At 44.2% G+C, this 23,865-nt stretch overlaps 1 protein-coding gene across 7 annotated transcripts in view; it reads right to left on the reverse strand.

Moving 5' to 3' along the window:
* SNX14 (sorting nexin 14) overlaps positions 1-19,299 on the reverse strand; it is a 91,634-nt gene extending 72,335 nt beyond the window's left edge. For 4 of the 7 annotated variants that reach the window (XM_048845087.2, XM_075126563.1, XM_048845084.2 and 1 more), the window contains exons 1-6: positions 19,045-19,298; positions 16,668-16,788; positions 15,613-15,689; positions 15,426-15,504; positions 11,150-11,193; positions 8,294-8,381 (exon numbers count right to left, since the gene is read on the reverse strand). In XM_048845087.2, coding sequence (XP_048701044.2) covers positions 8,294-8,381; positions 11,150-11,193; positions 15,426-15,504; positions 15,613-15,689; positions 16,668-16,788; positions 19,045-19,196 — 561 coding nt within the window. In that variant the 5' untranslated portion in view covers positions 19,197-19,298. Of the gene's footprint in view, positions 1-8,293; positions 8,382-11,149; positions 11,194-15,425; positions 15,505-15,612; positions 15,690-16,667; positions 16,789-19,044 lie in introns of all 7 variants that reach the window. The other 3 variants (XM_048845085.2, XM_048845080.2, XM_048845086.2) reach the window with 2 other exon arrangements.
* Between the last annotated feature and the right edge of the window lie 4,566 nt (positions 19,300-23,865).

Here is a 23,865-nt window from a genome sequence, read left to right on the forward strand (position 1 = left end):
TCTACCTTGAACGGTCCCTTACAATATGTGCTAACTAAACCACCTCTTCCACCTTGCGTTTTGCAGTGATGCTGCAAGTACTTTCCACAGACCTGAAGAAGAGCTGTGCGTGACTCAAAAGCATGTCTCTCTCACCAGCAGAAGTTGGTCCAATAAAACATATTACTTCACTCACCCTGTCACTCTGAATTACACTTTTGTGAGCTCCAAGGCCTATTATTCTGTCATCTCACTCACGCACACAGACTCCACCTCCCCTGCAGAATTCATACAGCTCAAGCTATCACGATGACATCTAATTGTGTGTTATTTAGAGATATTCGCGCAACTTTGCGCAAAAAAACACAGAAAATAAGTTTAATGATACTACATCAGATACAACCTTAATACAAAATTTATGAACTAATAATGTATAAAGGGGAATGTGTTTTGATTAAACTCCTGTACCTACTAAAGCTATGTCTACACTAAAGACCTTACAGCAGCACAGCTGTACTGCTGCAGCTGTGCCACTGTAAGGTCTCCTGTGTAGCCACTCTGCCAACAGGAGAGAGCTCTCCCATTGGCATAATTAAACCACCCCTAACAAGTGGCAGTAGCTTCCTGCTGATGTAGCACTGTCCAAACCAGCGCTTCTATCAGTGAAACTTATGTTGGGCGGGGGGGGTGAGGGGGGTGTTTTTTTCAGACCCCAGCTGACAAAGATTTCATGGACAAAAGTGCTAGTGTAGACATAGGCTAAGCTTCTGCAATTCTCCACACAGCATCTAACACTTAACACAGCTTAACTGCCACAAAAGATCAAATATCTTTTTGCTCTCAGCCAAGCCTGACTGAAGTTATTATAAATCTTTTGTTCTTGACAAGAAAGGTGGAGAATTTGGGTGATCTTTATTATTCTAATTCACAAAGGATACGTTTAAAAGATGTTTATGCTAGATTATTTCAGTTCACACGTAACCATTTCCTTCAGCTACCTGTATAATAAGGTATTATCACCGTCATATTTAATCTTTTCATGTATGATAGCAATGGATCAAAAAGTCAACTAGTAACTCCCAAGTATGCTCAAGTTACATGAATTAAAATTCTAAAGTAAATTTAAAGACTTATGCTACATTTCCATTTTGAAACATCTGCTTCACTTATAAACCTTTATGCTTTCCCCACCATAACTTTTAAACCATCTGTAGTACCACAAGCATGTTAACAAGCAAGACATCCAGATCTGACATTCAGCTAGGATTGTGTCAGGTTGTTCATCAGCTACTGCAGCATGTGTGGTATATCTTGTAGCTCAGGAAATAAAATGTATTAATAGTTGTTATTGAGGTGGAATTACACCCTTAGCCCTGGTCTACACTAGGACTTTAGATCGAATTTAGCAGCGTTAAATCGATTTAAACCTGCACCCGTCCACACAATGAAGCCCTTTATTTCGACTTAAAGGGCTCTTAAAATCGATTTCCTTACTCCACCCCTGACAAGTGGATTAGCGCTTAAATCGACGTTGCCGGCTCGAATTTGGGGTACTGTGGACACAATTCGATGGTATTGGCCTCCGGGAGCTATCCCAGAGTGCTCCATTCTGACCGCTCTGGACAGCGCTCTCAACTCAGATGCACTGGCCAGGTAGACAGGAAAAGAACCGCGAACTTTTGAATCTCATTTCCTGTTTGGCCAGCGTGGCAAGCTGCAGGTGACCATGCAGAGCTCATCAGCAGAGGTGACCATGATGGAGTCCCAGAATCGCAAAAGAGCTCCAGCATGGACTGAACGGGAGGTACGGGATCTGATCGCTGTTTGGGGAGAGGAATCCGTGCTATCAGAACTCCGTTCCAGTTTTCGAAATGCCAAAACCTTTCTGAAAATCTCCCAGGGCATGAAGGACAGAGGCCATAACAGGGACCCGAAGCAGTGCCGCGTGAAACTGAAGGAGCTGAGGCAAGCCTACCAGAAAACCAGAGAGGCGAACGGCCGCTCTGGGTCAGAGCCCCAAACATGCCGCTTCTATGATGAGCTGCATGCCATTTTAGGGGGTTCAGCCACCACTACCCCAGCCGTGTTGTTTGACTCCTTCAATGGAGATGGAGGCAATACAGAAGTAGGTTTTGGGGACGAAGAAGATGATGAGGAGGAGGTTGTAGATAGCTCACAGCAAGCAAGCGGAGAAACCGGTTTTCCCGACAGCCAGGAACTGTTTCTCACCCTAGACCTGGAGCCAGTACCCCCCGAACCCACCCAAGGCTGCCTCCTGGACTCAGCAGGCGGAGAAGGGACCTCTGGTGAGTGTACCTTTTAAAATGCTATACATGGTTTAAAAGCAAGCATGTGAAAGGATTACTTTGCCCTGGCATTTGCGGTTCTGCCTTTGCAAAAGGTTTCTGGGGAGGGCAGCCTTATTTCGTCCTTCATGGTAGGACACTTTACCACTCCAGGCCAGCAACACGTACTGGGGAATCACTGTAGAACAAAGCATTGCAGTGTATGTTTGCTGGCATTCAACCAAAATCCGTTCACGCGGTGGGAGGAGGCAAAATGCGACCTTGTAACGAAAGCACATGTGCTATGTATGTAATGTTAACTTTCAAGGTTTACCCTGAAAGAGTGTAGCCACTGTTTTATAAAATGTGTCTTTTTAAATACCGCTGTCCCTTTTTTTTTCTCCACCAGCTGCATGTGTTTCAATGATCACAGGATCTTCTCCTTCCCAGAGGCTAGTGAAGCTTAGAAAGAAAAAAAAACGCACTCGCGATGAAATGTTCTCCGAGCTCATGCTGTCCTCCCACACTGACAGAGCACAGACGAATGCGTGGAGGCAAATAATGTCAGAGTGCAGGAAAGCACAAAATGACCGGGAGGAGAGGTGGAGGGCTGAAGAGAGTAAGTGGCGGGCTGAAGAGAGTAAGTGGCGGGCTGAAGACAGGGCTGAAGCTCAAAGGTGGCGGCAGCGTGATGAGAGGAGGCAGGATTCAATGCTGAGGCTGCTGCAGGACCAAACCAGTATGCTCCAGTGTATGGTTGAGCTGCAGCAAAGGCAGCTGGAGCACAGACTGCCACTGCAGCCCCTCTGTAACCAACCGCCCTCCTCCCCAAGTTCCATAGCCTCCTCACCCAGACGCCCAAGAACACGGTGGGGAGGCCTCCGGCCAACCAGCCACTCCCCCACAGAGGATTGCCCAAAAAAAAGAAGGCTGTCATTCAATAAATTTTAAAGTTGTAAACTTTTAAAGTGCTGTGCTTAAAGTGCTGTGTGGCATTTTCCTTCCCTCCTCCACCACCCCTCCTGGGATACCTTGGTAGTCATCCCCCTATTTGTGTGATGAATGAATAACGAATGCATGACTGTGAAGCAGCAATGACTTTATTGGCTCTGCAAGCAATGATTAAAGGGAGGAGGGGAGGGTGGTTAGCTTACAGGGAAGTAGAGTGAACCAAGGGGCGGGGGGGTTCATCAAGGAGAAACAAACAGAACTTTTACACCGTAGCCTGGCCAGTCATGAAACTGTTTTTCAAAGCTTCTCTGATGCGTACCGCGCCCTCCTGTGCTCTTCTAACCGCCCTGGTGTCTGGCTGCGCGTAACCAGCAGCCAGGCGATTTGCCTCAACCTCCCACCCCGCCATAAACGTCTCCCCCTTACTCTCACAGATATTGTGGAGCACACAGCAAGCAGTAATAACAGTGGGAATATTGGTTTCGCTGAGGTCTAAGCGAGTCAATAAACTGCGCCAGCGCGCCTTTAAACGTCCAAATGCACATTCTACCACCATTCTGCACTTGCTCAGCCTGTAGTTGAACAGCTCCTGACCACTGTCCAGGCTGCCTGTGTACGGCTTCATGAGCCATGGCATTAAGGGGTAGGCTGGGTCCCCAAGGATACATATAGGCATTTCAACATCCCCAACAGTTATTTTCTGGTCTGGGAATAAAGTCCCTTCCTGCAGCTTTTGAAACAGACCAGAGTTCCTGAAGATGCGAGCATCATGCACCTTTCCCGGCCATCCCACGTTGATGTTGGTGAAACGTCCCTTGTGATCCACCAGAGCTTGCAGCACTATTGAAAAGTACCCCTTGCGGTTTATGTACTCGGCGGCTTGGTGCTCCGGTGCCAAGATAGGGATATGGGTTCCGTCTATGGCCCCACCACAGTTAGGGAATCCCATTGCAGCAAAGCCATCCACTATGACCTGCACATTTCCCAGGGTCACTACCCTTGATATCAGCAGATCTTTGATTGCGTGGGCTACTTGCATCACAGCAGCCCCCACAGTAGATTTGCCCACTCCAAATTGATTCCCAACTGACCGGTAGCTGTCTGGCGTTGCAAGCTTCCACAGGGCTATCGCCACTCGCTTCTCAACTGTGAGGGCTGCTCTCATCTTGGTATTCATGCGCTTCAGGACAGGGGAAAGCAAGTCACAAAGTTCCATGAAAGTGCCCTTACGCATGCGAAAGTTTCGCAGCCACTGGGAATCGTCCCAGACCTGCAACACTATGCGGTCCCACCAGTCTGTGCTTGTTTCCCGAGCCCAGAATCGGCGTTCCACAGCATGAACCTGCCCCATTAGCACCATGATGCATGCATTGTCAGGGCCCATGCTTTCAGAGAAATCTGTGTCCATGTCCTGATCACTCACGGGACCGCGCTGACGTCGCCTCCTCGCCCGGTATCGCGTTGCCATGTTCTGGTGCTGCATATACTGCTGAATAATGCGTGTGGTGGTTAATGTGCTCCTAATTGCCAAAGTGAGCTGAGCGGGCTCCATGCTTGCCGTGGTATGGCGTCCGCACAGAAAAAAGGCGCGGAACGATTGTCTGCCGTTGCTCTGACGGAGGGAGGGGCGACTGACGACACGGCTTACAGGGTTGGCTTCAGGGAGCTAAAATCAACAAAGGGGGTGCCTGTACATCAAGGAGTATTTCAGGCAGGACTGCACGGAGGGTTCCAATAAGAAATGGTGCACCTAAGTTATCGTTGTTATTGGAACAAGGAGGTTAGCCTGGCCTCTGATTGATACATGGCTAGATTTACCTCGCTGCACCTTCTCTGTGAGTGACTGCAGTGTGACCTAGAGGAATGAGTCCCCTAGACAGGGGAGGAGGCAAATGAGTACAAAACAAATCTGGTCTATTTCTTGTTTTGACCCACTCCATCTATCTTTTACATCTTTGGCTGGCAGCAGACGGTGCAGAAGGACTGCATGCCATCCACATCTCATGGCTGCTTGGCAGAAGATGGTACAGTACGCCTGCTAGCCATCCCCATCTCTTGCCTGCCTGGCAGAAGATGGTGCAATACGACTGCTAGCAATCCTCATCTCTTGCCTGCCTGGCAGAAGATGGTACAGTACGACTGCTAGCAGTCCGTATCGCCTGCCTGCTCACCATAAGACGGTTCAATAGGACTGACTGCAGGACTAAAGAGAATGACCTGGTCAAGTCACTCCAAATTTAGTCCCTGCGCCCATGTCTGCCCAGGCGCTCCCAGCCGACGCGGCCAGGAGCACCTCGGACACGATGAGGACGACTACCAATCGTATTGCACCGTCTGCTGCCAGAAGGCAAGGGGTTGCTGCTACTGTGCAGCAAAGCCGTACCGCGTCTGCCAGCACCCAGGAGACATAGGGTGACGGTTACCTGAGCGGGCTCCATGCTTACTGTGGTATGGCGTCTGCACAGGTAACTCAGGAAAAAAGGCGCGAAACGATTGTCTGCCCTTGCTTTCACGGAGGGAGGGAGGGAACGGGGGCCTGACGACACGTACCCAGAACCACCCGCGACAATGTTTTAGCCCCATCAGAGCGCTCCATTGTGACTGCTCTGGACAGCACTCTCAGATGCCCGATTGTTTGCCATTGCTCTGACGCTGGGAGGGGCGCTTACAGGGTTGGCTTCAGGGAGCTAAAATCAACAAAGGGGGTGGCTTTACATCAAGGAGTATTTCAGGCAGGACTTCACAGAGGGTTCCAATAAGAAATGGTGCACCTAAGTTATTGTCCTTATTGGAGCAAGAAGGTTAGCCTGGCCTCTGATTGATACATGGCTAGATTTACCTCGCTGCACCTTGACTGCAGTGTGATCTAGAAGAATGAGTCCCCTAGACAGGGGAGGGGGGGGAAGCAAATGAGTACAAAACAAATCTGGTCTATTTCTTGTTTTGACCCACTCCATCTATCTTTTACATCTTTGGCTGGCAGCAGACGGACTGCATGCCATCCACATCTCATGACTGCTCGGCAGAAGATGGTACAGCACGACTGCTAGCAGTCCGTATCGCCTGCCCGCTCACCATAAGACGGTTCAATAGGACTGACTGCAGGACTAAAGAGAATGACCTGGTCAAGTCACTCCAAATTTAGTCCCTGTGCCCATGTCTGCCCAGGCGCTCCTGATCGACCTCACAGAGGCGACCAGGAGCACCTCAGACATGACGATGACGGCTACCAGTCGTACTGTACCGTCTGCTGCCACAAGGCAAGGGGTTGCTGCTACTGTGTAGCAATGCCGTACCGCGTCTGCCAGCACCCAGGAGACATAGGGTGACGGTTACCTGAGCGGGCTCCATGCTTGCCATGGTATGGCGTCTGCACAGGTAACTCAGGAAAAAAGGCGCGAAATGATTGTCTGCCCTTGCTTTCACGGGGGGAGGGAGGGAACGGGAGGCTGACGATATGTACCCAGAACCACCCGCGACAATGTTTTAGCCCCATCAGGCATTGGGATCTCAACCCAGAATTCCAATGGGCAGCGGAGACTGCGGGAACTGTGGGATAGCTACCCACAGTGCAACGCTCCGGAAGTCGACGCTTGCCTCGGTACTGTGGAAGCGCTCCGCCGAGTTAATGCACTTAATGCACTTAGAGCATTTACTGTGGGGACACACACACTCGAATTTATAAAACCGATTTCTAAAAAACCGACTTCTATAAATTCGACCTTATTCTGTAGTGTAGACATACCCTTAGGTAGCTGTGTCAGCAGAGGGGCCAGCACTGAATGGGCACGGAAACTGAGCTTGCTTCTCACTCCTGATTGTTGTAGGCAGAATAGAGGTACTTAGAGATAAGTGCATTTTGCAGGAACTGAGACACATTGCCACAGAGCAACAGAAAGTTTCCTTTGCATATACTGTACCTATTTAAAGGACAGAGGGTGGTCAGTCCAAACTTTTTACAGGAACTAAATTCACGTACAAGTTGCCATGACATGCCCCTTCCAGGATAAACATCTTGTTCGAAACTGATGTCTGAGTCATTAGTACAGCCCTTTTACCCCTATAATCTTCCTCTCAGGACACTTGCCTGTGAACATCGGGCAATGCTGGATGCTTTTTATATTTCTATTTCAAGAGCCCTGCAGATCTCTTCAAAACCCCACTAATGTATTCCAACTCCAAAATCTGTTCTTTTAAAACAATCCACTAAATGTTTACTGTGGTTAAATACAAAAAACAGAACAATCATGTCTGGTAATACCTCCACTTCTTATTCTTATTACAAGGAAAATCTGATCTTATAAAATCCTGGCAATATTTCCCTTCCTGATTGCAGACCAGCTCTCCCACCTGCTCTGAAGAGAGGGAGCAGGATCACAGAAGCCAACTGATGATCATTCAAATTTTAAAAAAAAAAAGTTCTGAATAAGCAGTTTAGGTGGAGCTTCCATACAGAAGTCCAAGCCTCTGTGTTTCTGTGCACCTACATACAGTATGTGTTCGTTGGTCTTTGTCCAGCAACATACCCCCATCACACAATTTTACTTAACACTTATAACATATCAAATGACTCCAAGTTAGCATAGTCCCTTCTCCACACAAGTCACACCTACTGGGATTCTCAGAGTGAGCTATTTGAAGCAGTTATCCTCTTAACAAGTATAAAAGTATCTTCAAAGAACCGAAGCACAGATGGAGAACCAGGTGGTAGCTACAAGAACTACAGCTCCCCAATATCTAGTACTTCTCTCTACTCCCTTCAAATGAATCACCTTAGAAACAGCCAATGCAACACAGAAGATAGTCTTGTGCCAACACAAAGCATTACTAAAACAGCAGGAACAAAGACTTTAATTTGCAGGATTCTATAGGATTGGGCTGTGGCCAAGAGTACCATGGGAGATAAGTTTCAGAGGAAGGAAACTGGCATAAAGAGGAAGAAACTGTCAAATGTAATTCTATATAGAAAGTACAATATGTTTCTTTTGGTAACATAATTAAAAGAAAGAAGATTTACTTTGGCATTAGATACCATTTCTTACATATAAAATCATGTTCTCTCTCCATGCAATTTTTACCTTGTGAATTCTGCGAATTAATACAGATGCAAAAAACCTCAATGTTACTCTCAGCTCATCAACGAAGGACTCATCATCAGTTACATCCCTGCGAAGTTTTAAAACAAAGTAAACCAAGGAAAATATTTAGTTTGAACTTTAACCCATCCATGTTACATTTGACACTTACAAAAGAAAGAATAAAACCATTAAAAGGTGGCACTTGAAAGTGTAAGAATTATCTCCACTCTAAATGAAAGCACAAAAAGTGGGCAAGGCCAGCTGGTGACTGGTCCTCTATTCAAGCATAGAAACATACAGACACCCCAATATAGTAGATATATTTGCACTTCTAATTAGCTGTGACTTGAGAGGCATGGTCAGAGCATAAGACTAACAGCCAGGAATTATGTTCTAATTCCTGTTCTAATACTAACTAACTGAATAATTTTGAGCAAACAACAACCTCTAATTCACTTTCCCCGTATGTTAAAAAAAAGATAGTTACCCAGTTAGGTGAGACAGAGTGAGCCTAAATTAATGTTTGCAAGAAAAATGCAGTAACTGTTCAATATTATCAGAAGAGCTGGTTGAAATTTTGCATTTCTATCTAATGACAAATTCTGAAATTTCAAAATGTTTTGTTTTGATAAGGTCAAAATGTTTCTACTTTTATATATTATAGTGTAGTTCTGATAATTTCCTGTAAAAAATTAGATGAAATTGGTACATTCCGAGACAAGATTTTGATTGTGTGGAATCAACATTTTCTGACAAAAGTTTTCCCACCAGAAAGTTTTTGGCTAGCTCTAATTATAATACAATATGCATGTTACCTGTAGTACAGCATTTTTTGGAATTCTCATTTGTTAAAAATTGACCAAAAGTAGATCATCCTATTGCCCTCCCACGTAGGGAAAAGCATGTTAGAGCTCTAACATACAAAATATGCATGATGGTAGAAGATGGCATCAGCTGGTGAGGCAAAGGAAAAATCCTCATGCGCCCAGTTCCCATTTTTCCTGCCTAAAAGGGTCTAGCTGGTGTCAAGGAAGTCTGTGCTCCTTTCCCTTGACAGGAAGATATCATCCCAGAGTCCTTTCCCACCCTAAACTCTGGTCCAGCTGCTCTAGCCTGGGACAGAAAGAGATACCAAACCTGTCCCATCATTGAAATCTGCCCCTTCCTACAAAGCTGTGTCTGCTGAGGGCCTCATTTTCCTGTTTGGGACAAATGGATTTCCCCAAAGATGCAAACCGAGAGAAGGGATGAAAGACTGGAACGGGAAGAGAAAAAAATCCTAGAACATTAGACAAATTCTGCCCTAAAGACAGTCAAACATGCTAAGAAGATTTGCCCTTAAGTAAAAATAATTCTCCAATTTTGTATATTGCCCCACGATTTTAAGCAATAAACCATAACTTCAGAAATTTTCCCCCACCTCGAAGTGCTAATTCACTTCTTTTTATTATCACAATGCTAAGGTGTTCAGAGGACCCAGTTATGACCAGGACCCCACTGTGCTAAGCACAACATGATCACATAAGAACCTTTTTTTTGGAACCTGTGATTCTTAAATGTAATATCTTCAATCTAAGTTCTCTCTGTCAGTCTGACGTAACATAAAAGATACAGTGCCCATAGATTCTCCACCGATTTTAAATTATAAAATATTAAAGACAGCCACCTATATGGCCTCCTTAAATTTTATTTTATTTAAAAGGAGCTCTGCAAAATGTCCTCTGGATTTCATATACTTGAAAGTTTACTCAGCTACTAAACACCCAAAGATTATCCATTTGGTGATGTACACCATAGTGTTTGGGCTCCCTCTGTTGTCCTGCAGATAAGTGTATAGCTTTGTTCAGTATATTCAAACCAATATTGACACACCCAAAGCAAAGGCATAACTAAACAGAGACATGCAGACTTCAGTTATATTTAAAAATAAATGAGATAAATAGAACACCCTGTAAAAAAATTCTGAACTTCCAGTGGGTAAGACAGACATCGTAAAATAAAAGATGTGAGTAGCTGACTGATTCTTTTAATGAACATCACCTTTAAGAAGGGGAAAGTCAAATTCAGAGTTGAATTAGGTAAATCCAGTGTTTTATTTGTTTTAGAAATTAAAATAATCTTACATCATGGCATTAATATGCACCAAGAATTGAAATATTTAAGTTATTTTCCTTCAAAGTGCTTAGAGTAATATGCCTTTAAGTTAAAAAAACAAAACACAAGAAACCCATATAGGCCCCAGTCTTGCAAAGACTTATTCACACTCATGCTTAACTTTAAGTATGTGAATAGTCTCATTTGAGTTTAACAGAACTATTCACAGTCTTAAAATTAAGCATGTGTAGAATCTTTGCAGGGTCAAAGCCTTAGCTCATATTTTGAATGTATTTTCCTTTTTTTTAAAAAAAAAAGGATAAAAACGTTTATTTTTAGATTAAGACACTACATGAAATACCGGGTCAGAGGAATACTTTTCGTTTAGAATCATAACTCATAAAAGAAGATTTTTAAAGTTCTTACAGTTTTTGAACCTCTTATGGTTGCATCAAAAATGTGTCTTTTTCCAGGAAAGCCTCACTAAGATACAGTGTTTTTATAGTTTCAATACAAATTTCAAAAAAATCTTTGTAATATTTTAAAAATTTAGAACAAATTGATCCACTCTACTTAACTAATAAGATATAAAACAAACTAAGGTGATAACACTTATATTGAGAAAGTAAAAAAAAAGTCTTTGTATTTTATTATTTTTAACACAAAAACTGAATATGTATTTTGTAAAGGACTGTTTCCACTATACTGCTTTGAATGAGGGGTTATTATTAGAAGAAAAAGTAATTTGTGGAAAACTCATACCTGTACCATGGATAAACAAAATTTTCCAGCACCAGTTCAAGCACCTGTGTAGAACAAAGACAATCACATTACAAAATAAGGGATCTATTTATTCTATATACTTGTTCGAAGAACTGAAAGAAAAATAAATACACAAACATCTTTTCTAACCTCACTCAATGTGTGAATTATAACTCTAAAACAACAAGAGATTAAAAGTGGAGAAACAAAATGCACTGGCTAGAGAAGAATATGTTAAAAAAAAGGGAAGACATCTAGAGGAAAGGAGAAGAGGAATGTATTTCTAAGCAAACACTGTAAGGCTGAAAGCCATAGAGTCAAATGCTCTATGTAGGACAAGCTTTCTGTGGGCCTCCAAAGAAGGGACCAAGGCTGCCAGGAAGAGGAACTATGAGAGTACAGGTCTAGGGATGAAGCACTCAATACCAAGCCAGAGCAGTGAGCCTGGGGACCGACTGAAAGAAAGCGAGACCTTAGAAAGTTAATGTGCAACCCATAAGAGGAGAGTCTTAGAAAGCAGTGATCAGATGACCAAGATGATATCTGTCTCCGAGACGAGGAACTGATCCCAGGTGATAGAGAACATACCCTGCCATGCTGCTGCTGCGTTCTGGATTGCCTCAAGGGCTCAGTCTGACAATGCTAGACAATATGATAGCTTATAGGGTGCTTGTCAATCAAACTGATGGAGGGATGAATTGGACTGACAGGTGAAAGAACCATCCCTCCCCTCCTGCCCAAGAAAGTAAAGCATTATCCCTTAGGTCTATTCTTTAAGAACATGGAACCAAGAATTAAAAAAAATCCAAAGAACTAATGATAAATTTATAATGATAGGAGTTCTGAACCAGGTACACCACTGTCTTTTGTGATGCTGGCTACAGACATCTCTGATCAGCTCTCTTTCACAATGACACATTAGCATGGTTTATGCCACAAAGCATCTCACAAGTGCATTGATCAAGAGGTAAGTAAACCTACACTGTAAATATATTATTGGTAGATAATTCAAGTAAGCAATTTTTCAGTCAGATTCATTTTATGCAACTTGTGACATTTAAAACTATATTACATATCACATCTTGAACTCAGCCCAAGATGAACTGGACAACAGAACACAGATTTCATGCAATTTACATGAGTTGCAGCATCATTCTATAACTTAGAATTTGCAATGAAACATGGAAAATCATGCCCCACTCCAGCACCAAGTCTTCTCCATTCTGTCTTCTTTCAAGCTTAACTGGAGTAGTGAAGGCTGTAAAATTCATGATTCTCTAAGGCACAATGCTGTAGTATTGCCATACAAACAACAACTCTGAATACCATACACCACCATCCTCCAGGATATTCTCACTGCATTTATTTCCAAAAAGACTTCTTAATAAAGATTCTACATATGTTAATCTCTTGATGGGATTGAGCTACAAGTACTAATAGGTTTGCTAATCAGAGCTCTTCAACTCATTCTGCTCTCAAGATACACACTGTGCATTGTCAAGATGCTGTAAAAAAGTCAGCTATTGCATAAGAAAGTGCAATATTTTTTTTTTTAAATATGCACTCACATTTAGGAAGGAAATAACTCTAGGCGATAGGACATAAATAAGTTCTTCGGGTAATCATGGCACATCTTAATTATTGGTAATATTTAATATTTTAAAGAACCCAAAAACATGCTGGCTCCTTCTCATAAACAAATGCCCCCATCTTAGAGAACTTAATCTAAATTTAGGTCATAATAGAGTGCATAACAGTACGCTGGAAAGAACAATGGATAAGAAAGAACAGTATTTTATTATTTAGTATTGGTAGTATTGTAATGACAGTCCTGGACCTACCTTGGAGCCTCAGTTTAAATATACACTCATTTTCATAGTTAAGGTCCCAAGACGCTATCATGATAATCTAGTCTGACTTCCTGTTCCTGTACAACACAGGCCATAGGATTTCCCTGAATTAATTCCTGTTTGAAGTAGAGCATATCTAGATTTTATAATTGCCAGTGATGGAGAATCCACCACAACCCTTGGTAAATTGTTCCAGTGGTTAATTACACTCATTTAAAAATCTGTGCCTTATTTCAAGTCAATTTCTCTTGCTTCAACTTCCAGCCACTGGCTCTTATTATACCTCTGTCTGTTAGATTGAAGACCCTTTTATAATAAAATTTCTGTTCCCCATCTAGGTACTTATAGTCTGTGATCAAGTCACACCTTCATCCTGTGACACTCTGTACCTCGGAAGAGCACCCTGCACCTCCATGTTCGTCCTTATAATATGATCGTGTGGTATCCAGTGCAAAGTTTGCCATGTTGGGTGTCTTCGGACGGCTCATGGTACACTGAGCATTGTTATAGTAATGTTATAGGTTGTAATTTCATGTATATAGTTATGAGGCTGAAAATGTGTCCTCATGGCTTAAAACAAGCCCAAGCAAAATCTCCCCAGGAGCAGAGGGGCAGCTCACACCTCATCAGGGCATGTGTGGGACAAACCCAGCCCAGCTTCACAGAAACAAAGGACAATGGCCTAGGCAGCAACAAAGGATCTGCTGGTCAGTTCGGCACTACAATGAGGTAATGCTCACCTGACTCTGAAGCTGGAGGGTGGGGCAAAGCTAAGAGGGAAGAAAGAACATGATAAAAGGGAGAGACTTTTGCCATGCTTTCTCTCTTCCACCTCCATCTACAGACACCACCACCAAGCGACTGAAGTGCTGATCAAAAGGGGAGAGCCTGGCTGAAGGGCAACCAGCCAGTCTGTGGTGAGAAACCTAAGTTTGTAAGGGCACTGAAAGTATTAAGATCAGCTTAGAATGCATTTTGCTTTTATTTCATTTGACCAAATCTGATGTCTTGTGCTTTGACTTATAATCGCTTAAAATCTCTCTTTTACAGTTAATAAATTTGTTTATTCTACCTGAAGCAGTGCGTTTGGTTTGAAGCATGTCTGAGACTCCCCTTGGGATAACAAGCTGATACATATCAATTTATTTGTTAAACTGACAAACTCATATAAGCTTGCAGCGTCCAGTGGGCATAACTGGACACTGCAAGACGGAGGGTCCTAGGGTTGCGTCTGGGACCGGAGATATTGCCTAGTGTCATTCAGTTGCACAATCCAAGCAGCGACTGGCCAAAAGTGCTCATTTACATAGCTGCGAGCAGCTTACATGATATAGAGCAGGGGCGGGGCAAACTTTTTTTTCCCCAAAATTGTATGGAGGGCCGATTAGGTGAGGTTTTGTCTCCCCAAACAGCCAGGCATGGCCCAGCCCCCACCTCCTATCCGACCCCCCTGCTTCTCACCCCCTAACAGCTCCCCTGGGACTTCTGCTGCATCCAACTCCCCAGCTCCCTGTCCCCTGACCACCCCCGGACTCTGCACCCCAACTGCCCTCTGCCGCCCCATCCAACCCCCCCCTTCCTGACTGGCCCCCCCCCAGAACCCCTGCCCTCTATCCAACCCCCCCAGTCCCCTGCCCCCTTATCACGCTGTCTGGAGCACTGCTGGCTGGCAGAGCTACAGCTACGCCACCCAGAGCACAGGGTCAGGCCGCGGCTCTGCAACTGCGCTGCCCGGCTGCCCAGAGCTGCAGGGGAGGTGGAACAGTAGGGGAGGGGCTGGGGGCAAGCCTCCTGGCCCAGGAGCCGGGCAGGAGGGTCCCGTGGGCCAGATGTGGCCCATGGGCCATAGTTTGCCTACCTCTGCTATAAAGGCTGTGCATGAACAGCCCGGGAGTGGGGGTTCTTACAGCAGAGCAGGGTAATGCTGGCTCCCCGAGTCGAGGATTGGAGTGACCTAGCAGATCACCGGTCCAGATAACACCCGGGAAAGATCACACACTCTGTCTGACAAGATAAGCAGATTGAGCTCCTTGAGGGTCTCATTATGATGCATGCTTTCCAGTCCTTTAATCAGTCTCATGGCTTTTCTCTGAACTCTCCAATTTTTCAACATCCTATTTGAATTGTGGACACCAAAATGGGACACAATATTCCAGAAGCAGTTGCACCAGTGCAAAATACAGAGGTAGTATAATCTCTCTATTCCTCCTTGATTTCATATTTTTTAATACATACAAGAATTGTGATGGACTCACTTCTGATGTCCAAAAGTAATGATGAGTCTTAAGGAGGGATCTGAATGATAAAACCTTAGTTGTTTTGGATTTCAATGCACTGAAATCATGTCAAATAATTAACATTAACTGACAATTAAATAACAAAAAGAAAAGGAGTACTTGTGGCACCTTAGATTAAATAACAGTTACCTCTGAGAGAGAGGCATCAACCTTGGAAGACACTTGTAGATCCAACCATGGCTGGTAGTTTTCTAGAAGCAATGCAGGTCTGTAAGAAACCAAGAGAAATAATACAATATTTAATAGAAGGTTCTCTCACCCCGAAGTACAAGATGTAACAACTGTTATGATAAGAAATGCCAAATATTTAACTTACCTATGCCTTTTGCATTTGACATTACCACATACAGCACAGCTGTGACCTTGGGGAAATAGCTCCTGCAGTTCTAATTGCTAAGAAAGAGAAAGTATTTAACAAATCTCAGTTTTTCAAAATCCTCTCTCTCAATGCATTTCTGCATTAGCCAATTTGCTTTTAGTGTATGTGATTAAAATAAAATTAAATTGCACAAAATATCATAGATGGCTTGATTTTTTTGGGGTGTGTGGGGGGGTGAATACAAAGATAATTAAAAAGAAAAGGAGTACTTGTGGCACCTTAGAGACTAACCAATTTATTTGAGCATAAGCTTCTTCGGATGCAAGTGAGCTGTAGCTCATGAAAGCTTATGCTCAAATAAATTGGTTAGTCTCTAAGGTGTCACAAGTACTCCTTTTCTTTTTGCGAATACAGACTAACACAGCTGTTACTCTGAAAGATAATTAAGTTAGTAAAGTACCAAATGGAAGCACCTGAATTTAAGAAACTAACTTACAGATTAAAACTAATCAACATAAAACATTGTTCTAAATTCAGCAGAAAGGTGATTTAGAATTGACGTTTCTTTCTTTGAAACTTTCAAATTCATGTAAAGCAGGCGGAGTGTGGCCAGTAAGATATATTCTGAATTCATTTTGTCAAAGGAAATGCATCTCTTTTACAAGTATCATGCATATTTAGGATTTAAAAAAAAAAAAATGCAACTATTACAGACACTCTAAAAGCATTATACAAGCTGCAGCTGAATTGCCCACACTGACGACTGCATATTTCAAGCCTTTAAGTAATAAGGCCCTAATCCTGCAAACACATTTACTTAATTTTACACATGTAAATAGTCCCACTGGGTTCAACCCAAATATTTGTCAAATTAGAGCCTTCATTTGTATTTGAAGACTGTTCACCACAGAGAGTTACAAGTTAATATCAACTACATTCACCACTGTTACATTAACAGAGCATAACATTTTCTAAAATTACTGGTTGTACATATTGCTACAAAATAAATGGAGAAAAATTAAACAAACGCTACAAAGAAAAATTAAATTTACCTTGGGTTTATATTTTATTGTAAAAAGAATATTTGGCAAGAGAGAATCTGGTCCTAATGAGCAGTAGAATGTGACAACGCCAGCAACAAATGACCAGAAGATCATTAAAATGTGAAGATACCTTGTAAACAAACAGGAAAAAAAAACTGTATGACAAGGTAGACAATACCATATGGTATGTTTACAGCAGAATTTTTCAGAATGACATATGAACACAAGTATTTCTTTTAGTGACTACTCTACCAGAAATTAACTGAAATACTACACCTAGCTCTATCTCAGGAGTTCTCAAACTGGGAGTCGCAACAGGTCAGGTCAAGAAGTGGTTACATGGGGGTTGTGAGCTGTCAGCCCCTGGTTGGCAGGGCTGTGGCTGTCAGTCTCTGGTGGGGTCGCAGTCAGCCACTGAGAGAAGAGGGATGTTGCACTCAGAGGCTTGCTGCGTGAAAGGGGTCACCAATACAAAAAGTTTGAGAACCACTGCTCTGTGTGTTCATGAAAAGAGTGTGATAATAATTGGAGCTGCCAGTTACGTAAATCTAAGCTGAACTCATCTACAGACAGGACTAATAAAACAGCAATACTAATACAGTAGTTTACTTCAAAGCATATTACAAATATAACTAATCCCCACAACACCACTGGCCTGCAGGTCTATGTTCAGACTAGACATTTCATCTCTTCTTGTTCTGATATTGACTGACAATCCAATAAATTAAATATATTTTACATTTACTTAATAGTATCTTTTAAGCATTAAAATATGACTTTTTAACCCTACTACAATAGGTGGTGAGCCTGAATACTAATTTTGTATAGGGACACAGCACTCTCTACCTTCATGCTCTGTGGGAATTGTTTACATTTGTGGGGTTTTTTTTAACAAGTATTGAGTTTAGTAACGGATGATGAAATAAGGTTTTAGTCAGTATCATAATGACCTCTTGCAGAGCTGTGTTGGATGTAGCTGATAAATGTCTTTCTGTCCAGGAACTTTTTGTTAAATTTTAAGAAACCTAAACTAGCACTCTCCTCTTAGGGCATGTCTTCACTAGCAACATTAAAGCACTGCTGCGGCAGCACTTTAACGTGGCTGTGTAGTCGCGGCACCAGTGCTGGGAGAGTTTAAAAAAACTCCACTGTCTAACTGCCACTTTTCAGCACTCAGGGGGTATTTTTTCACTCCCCTCAGCAAGAAAGTTGCAGTGCTGTAAAGTGGCAGTGTAGACACGGCCATAGTCTCCCAGTAAATGTAGTTTTATCAGCGTTAAATCTCACACTGAAAATGCCTCAGGGCAAAAAGTATGCATGTGTGCCCTGTACAGCACAGAATCAGCACCAAGACTTTATTAAGCCTGTACTCATTTCTTTACAATGAACGGTTGCTCATACCATGTACAATTTATGTTTAATAATTTGGGGATGGGTATGTTGCTATTCTGGATTGCAATGCACATAGAGCAGGGAAACTCTGGAGACTGAAGTCAGAAAGGAGTGTGACCAAAAAAACTGAGTGAGACTACGCAATCACATGCCGGGGGCACTAATAACAACACACTGATATTGACCCCCAAAGTTATTTATTCACAGCATAGGTAAAGAAGAAGGCTGGCTGACAAGAGTATGAAGGGGGATGTGAAGCAAGCGTGGGGTCATGGGAGGGTAAAGATAGAGGGTGTCACTTTCTGGCTCCCTTTCTCCCACACAGTTTGGCCCCTCGCCCCAACTTTCCCTTGAATTGCTAGCCGCTAATACGTTGCCTCTGGGAGGGAAGAGGATTAAGAGGAGAGGACGCTGTTTGCCGCCTCTCCTCTAAAGTTAAGGGGATAAACTGGACACCATCTGAACTAAGCCCTCATTTTCCCTGCTTCCCAAAGTGCCTGGGCTGTGTCAGGGCAGCTGCTCCTGACCGCGCGCACCGGGCCGCACCGGGGCAGCAGACGGAGCTAAGCCCGTGCCTGGGGGAGGGCTGAGTCGTCCCGGCCTCTCCCCGCCCCCAGCAACCGGGATGACAGCGCCACGCAGCTGCGCCAGTGGGGCGCCTACCGCTGTCCCCGGGCGAGCTCCCGTCCGCGCAGCCCGTGGGACAGGGGAAGCCAGTTCCCATCCCGCCCTCCCCAGCCGGTGCAGGAGAGCTACCCCCAGCGCCCCTCCCGGCCCAACGACCCCGCTGCAGGCGAACAGCCCCCACGGGCCCCGGCCAACAAGTAGGGGAGCGTCTGCCCTGCTCCCCCACCCCGGGCCCCGGCCTCCCTCCCAGACCCTTCCGCGTCGTGCCCAGCAACGGCCGCCCTTAGGTCGCCGCCGCAGCCGCCGGCTGCTGGGGAGGGAGCAGGGAAGAAGCGGGAAGGACGCGGGCCCAGGCGGTGGCGGTTACCGGTTCAGCAGGAGGGTGGCCGCGCTGAGCCCCAGCAGGATGCAGCAGAACAGCGGGTACTGGCGGCAGGCCTCCCGCAGCGCCTCGAGCCCCCGCGCGCGCTGCCTCAGCCTCTCTCCCGCCGCCCGCGCCCGCGCCCACCCCCACCCCATCGCCGCCAGCGGGCGAGGGGCGCGGCGCACCCAGCGCGGAGACCCTCGAACCCACAGGCTGGGGAGGGGAGCAGGGAGCCGCAGCGCCGCTTCCGCTCTTTGTCATGTGATCCCACCACCACGTGATTGCACTAGCGTGCGTCGCGTTCGTGCCGTGCGTGCAGCTCGGGGCGCCGGCCGGCGCCATGGTGATGGGGGGCGGGGCGCTAGGACCTAGCTTCGCTGGAGGCGGATGGCAAAGCTCCGATAATGAGGGTCGAGCCGAACGGCCCCGGCCCCTGTGTACCCCAAGGGCTGGATGGGTCCTGCCGCCCCGCGGTCGGGTTGGCTGCGCGACGCCGCTGCGAACGCCCCGGCCCCACCGCGGGAGACGGGGCAAGGCCAGGGCTGCCCTCAAGATGGCTGCGGGGGGCGGGAGGGTGCCGGCTCAGCCCGGCGGCGGGGAACCGGATTAGCGCGGGAGAAGCGGCCTGCTCCCCTCGCCGTAGCGAGAAGCGTGGCGGCGCCCGGGCAACAGGCCCGGCGCAGGGGACAAATTCTTTGCTATGGCGCGAAGCAGCGGGAGCGAGGCCGCCGCGGTGGCGGATATCGCTGTGGCGTGCGCGGGGGTCAGGCAGGCGGGCGGGGCGGCCCGGTGGAAACGGGGCTGCGGGAGGAGTCGAGAAAATCGATCCGCTTCCCTTTCTTAGTCGTTCACCCGCCAGCAGCCGCGGGCCACGCGCGGCGAGCCCAACAAGCCTGTACCGGCTGTCGGCCTGCTGCTGGCTCCATGGTCTCCGCTTCAGCTGCTGTGTCCTGGGATACTTTCCCCCTTTTTTACATTTTGTTCCCGTTAGGAGCCATTTAGATTCTTGGCTCGAGAGATCCCCGTGTGTGGGGAGTCCCTTTAGTGCACACTTGGCTGCCTTGTCCTCTAGCTTCGCTGGGGTGAATGGTTTTATTTCCAAATTTGACATTTTCTTGAGCCAGAGATTGAGAAGAAAGTCAGCAGTTTAGAACAGTTTTAAACTAGGTCTGATTTGGGGCAAGAACTACTCCCCTTGTACCTCATGCATAAAAAGATCCTTTCCAGCAAGTGGTCAGTGACCAGCCTAGATGACATTTCAAGCCCGACTGCATAACATGCTGTCCCAAGCCCTGGAAATAGAAGATCCCTGATGGCAGAATGCTGACATAGAGTTTTCATTACTCACTTTCTAATGCAGCAGGGATTTAGACCTGTGGCATTTAGAAACTGTATATGCTATATCTTATTAAAGTGGTGTGTGCATATGGTGACTGAACTGAAGAAGCTGATTAATCAGGGGAGTGAGGAAATATACAAATAGTGTATTCCAGCTTCTCAAAACCTTATTTGCAAAGTAAGTACTTGAGGGAAAAGGGGATGAGGGTCACTTGAAAAAATATTTTTTAGGGGGGAGATTAGCTGGTGAATGCACAGTTTGTGCTGTTGTCTCTAAGGCAAAATAATAGTCTGAAAATTAATTTTTAGGTCATAGTGGCTAAACTTTAAGGTCTAGTTCACATTAATAACTACTGTTAGCTGCAAAGTAAGACATAGACTTTCTAATATTAATTGAATGCACATCTGTACTTACTAAGTTACCATGAAATTAAGAGATATGATGGTACAAATCATTGTTTAGGTGCAGATAAATCAAATGTAAACTTCAGCTAGGATGTTATGGGGAAACAAACCAAAAAAGACATGAACTCCTAAGCAAGTTTTCATCTAGGATGTGTACAGGAACAGTTGGATTACTGTCATGCAAAAGATCTGCTTCAAGAGGACTCTTCTGCTTACTCCTGGACTGGCTAAGAAGCAGGTGCTATTTTTAATCTTTTTTATTGCCTTGGGGGCACACTTGGGTAAGAGACTAATAAGTGCACTCAGGACCCTCACGTGCAATATAAGAGCCATGTTTTCAAATCTCGTGATAAAGTCAAGTCATTCATGAAAAATCCTGCTAATATCAACATCTGGGTGACTGAAGATGAAGGTGGCTTTAAATATTTCTCCAGCATGTCCGTCTGTCATAAAATCCAAAGCTTTTATTGATCTCAACGGCAGGTGAAGTGTCACAATTTGGTATGTTGACCTTTTTCAGGTTTGGCAAAAATCCCTGTGTGGGATTGAATTGCTGTAGGAGCTGCTGCTAAAAGATTACATGTCACTGTCGCTGTTAGTAAAGTGTGTGTTTTATTAAGAAAAACTACATGTCTAACTAGATACGTGCAAAACAAATGGTGTGATCTGCTACTCAGAGTCCCAGGAGAAGCATTTATTTCCCACTGTCTTCCTACTCCTTCCCTAACTCTACTGCTCTTGCACAGTGGGAAGGGGTTTTTTTGTCCTCTTAGTTTTATTATAATGTATTAAATGATTTAGCCCTTTATATTGGGCTTTTTAGCCATAGTTGTCAAAGTGCTTTATGAAAATAAGAAGTATCATCCTCATATTACAAAAGGGAATATTGAGGGACAGAGTGAAGTCACGTGTCCATCATCACATAGCAAACCAATAGCAGAGTTAGGAACATAAGTCAGTTCTTAACTTTACTTCAGTGTCTTAGTCATGGGTCTATACTGCCTCCTTAGTTAAAATGCATTAAGAATCGTGTTTGTGTACCTATAAATCTCTGGGATTACTAATCATTTGTCATCTGCGAGGCAACAGTGTGATTTCTTCAGGCTCACACAGAAGAGTCAGTCCTAGAATATTAAGTATGATTTAGAAACTTTCCTTAAAGTTTGCAAGTGTTCACTAGTTCCACTTGTGAATAAGTGAAATCTTTGTCAGCCACACAAAATCAAGTAAACAGATTTTGTGAATGTAACCGAGCTGGCAGTGAGGAGATGCTGAGTATTTATTAGCCCATACTGTCTCAGAAGTCCAGTATGTTTTTCTTATACTGTTTTTGTCCAGTTACACAGAGACAGTGAACACAGTGACCATGTACACCTCAGCAAGCTGCTTCTCCTCCACTTCTTCCCATTTCTCATTGCTGCAGACAGTGATGCATGCCTCTCTGTGCTGCCCTCCACAAACATTCAACAAAATAAATAGTTCTGCTAGGTTTCAGCCCTTACACTATCACGCAAAGAGGAACACAGCTAGAATTTGCTTTCTGCAAGAATTAAAGAGCAAATGAGATACTCACATCCCAAAACAACTGTATTTTAAAGTGTCTCCATAGGGTAATGTCTTAGGAGGCAGGAGCACTACCTGTTCACCAGTAAACAAGGAGCCAACTTTAGTAAATCCTTTTGCACAGGTATTTAAGGAACACCTATAGGCTGGATGCTTGGGAGGCAGAGGGGGGAAATCAGGTCATAGGACTGCTTAAAGCCAGCCAGATGCGGAATTTTCTTTTTTTTTTTTCTTTCTTCTTAAATTTTTTAAGAACCCTTTGCTGTCCTTTCAGGTTGAAACTAGTAAAGTAGTTTTGTTTTTGTTCTTTCAGAAAATTTTTCAGTTCAATTATTTGGGTTAATAATGAATGGGGAGAGCAATTATACGTATGGGTATTAGTACACTTTTTGCATTGAGTTTTCTTGGCAAGACTTTTTCCACCCATAACTCTGCTGAACCATCAAAGTCATACTTGGGTAGTAGGGCTGGTTCTTAATTGGGGACCTGTAACCATGCAAATTTTGTAAAGGTTTAAAGGAGAACTTTTTTAATCACGTGAGCATTCTAAAGCAGCAAATTTCAAAAGTCTCAAAATAGGTCCGTCAACCCAGGAGTGATGTGATAACATCACTAGAGGGTGGAGTCAAATATGTAGAACCCTAGGAATAGGTATTGAGGCTTCATTTGTACCTAAGGCTATTACTGATCAGGATTCAGGCTTCACCGCATCCATGCAAAGGCTCTTTCTTTACTCTCTACTACTGACTAAGGAGGGGACCTTGTGCTTTCGACTTAAACAGCTGGTCAGGGAGCAAGGGAAGGAGGTTGTGGCAGTGCTCTGATCCTGAAAAGTATGGTCGAGACTTACATTGAATCATCACCCAACATCTTCCCATCTAGGGTCAATTTTCAGACTCCCATCACCTCTGAATAGGGAAGGGGATGAGAAGAAAGGGAAGAGGAAAGTAGTGCAATGACTGGGTAGCAGGGGAATGAAGTACTTTTTTTTTTAATTTAAAAAATAAAAGGAAATAAAATGCAAATATATTAGTGCAAGATTTGGGACCAGTTCCTGCAAACATGGGTGACTTTAGTGAAATTAGTTATGCAAGTAAAATTACACATGTGACTTTCAGGATTAAGACCTAATTTTGAAAATTTAAACATTTAAGAAATGTGGTGTTAACTTGCTCCCATTACACATACTATATGTTGTATTTTTGCTTATTAGGCTGCTAAATGTTGCCAAGTTAAAATTGCAATTAAATTATCAGCATTAAATTTGCAATCTTAACAGTCCATTACCATAGCTTACATGTGACCTCAGACTCATTAGGATGAGATTTAGTCAATTAGAGATCACGGTTTTCACTGATTTCATATATACTTATTTAATTTCCATGTATTTACATAATAATGAGGAACAATTGGTAAGCATGAATCAAGGGCAAATCAGAAAAAGAATGGTTACTTACCTTACAGTAACTGCGGTTCATGATGCTTTGTGTGGATCCCACTCTTGTTCATATATTGAGA

Source organism: Caretta caretta, chromosome 3, assembly GCF_965140235.1.
Source record: "Caretta caretta isolate rCarCar2 chromosome 3, rCarCar1.hap1, whole genome shotgun sequence".
Classification (NCBI taxonomy): domain Eukaryota; kingdom Metazoa; phylum Chordata; order Testudines; family Cheloniidae; genus Caretta; species Caretta caretta.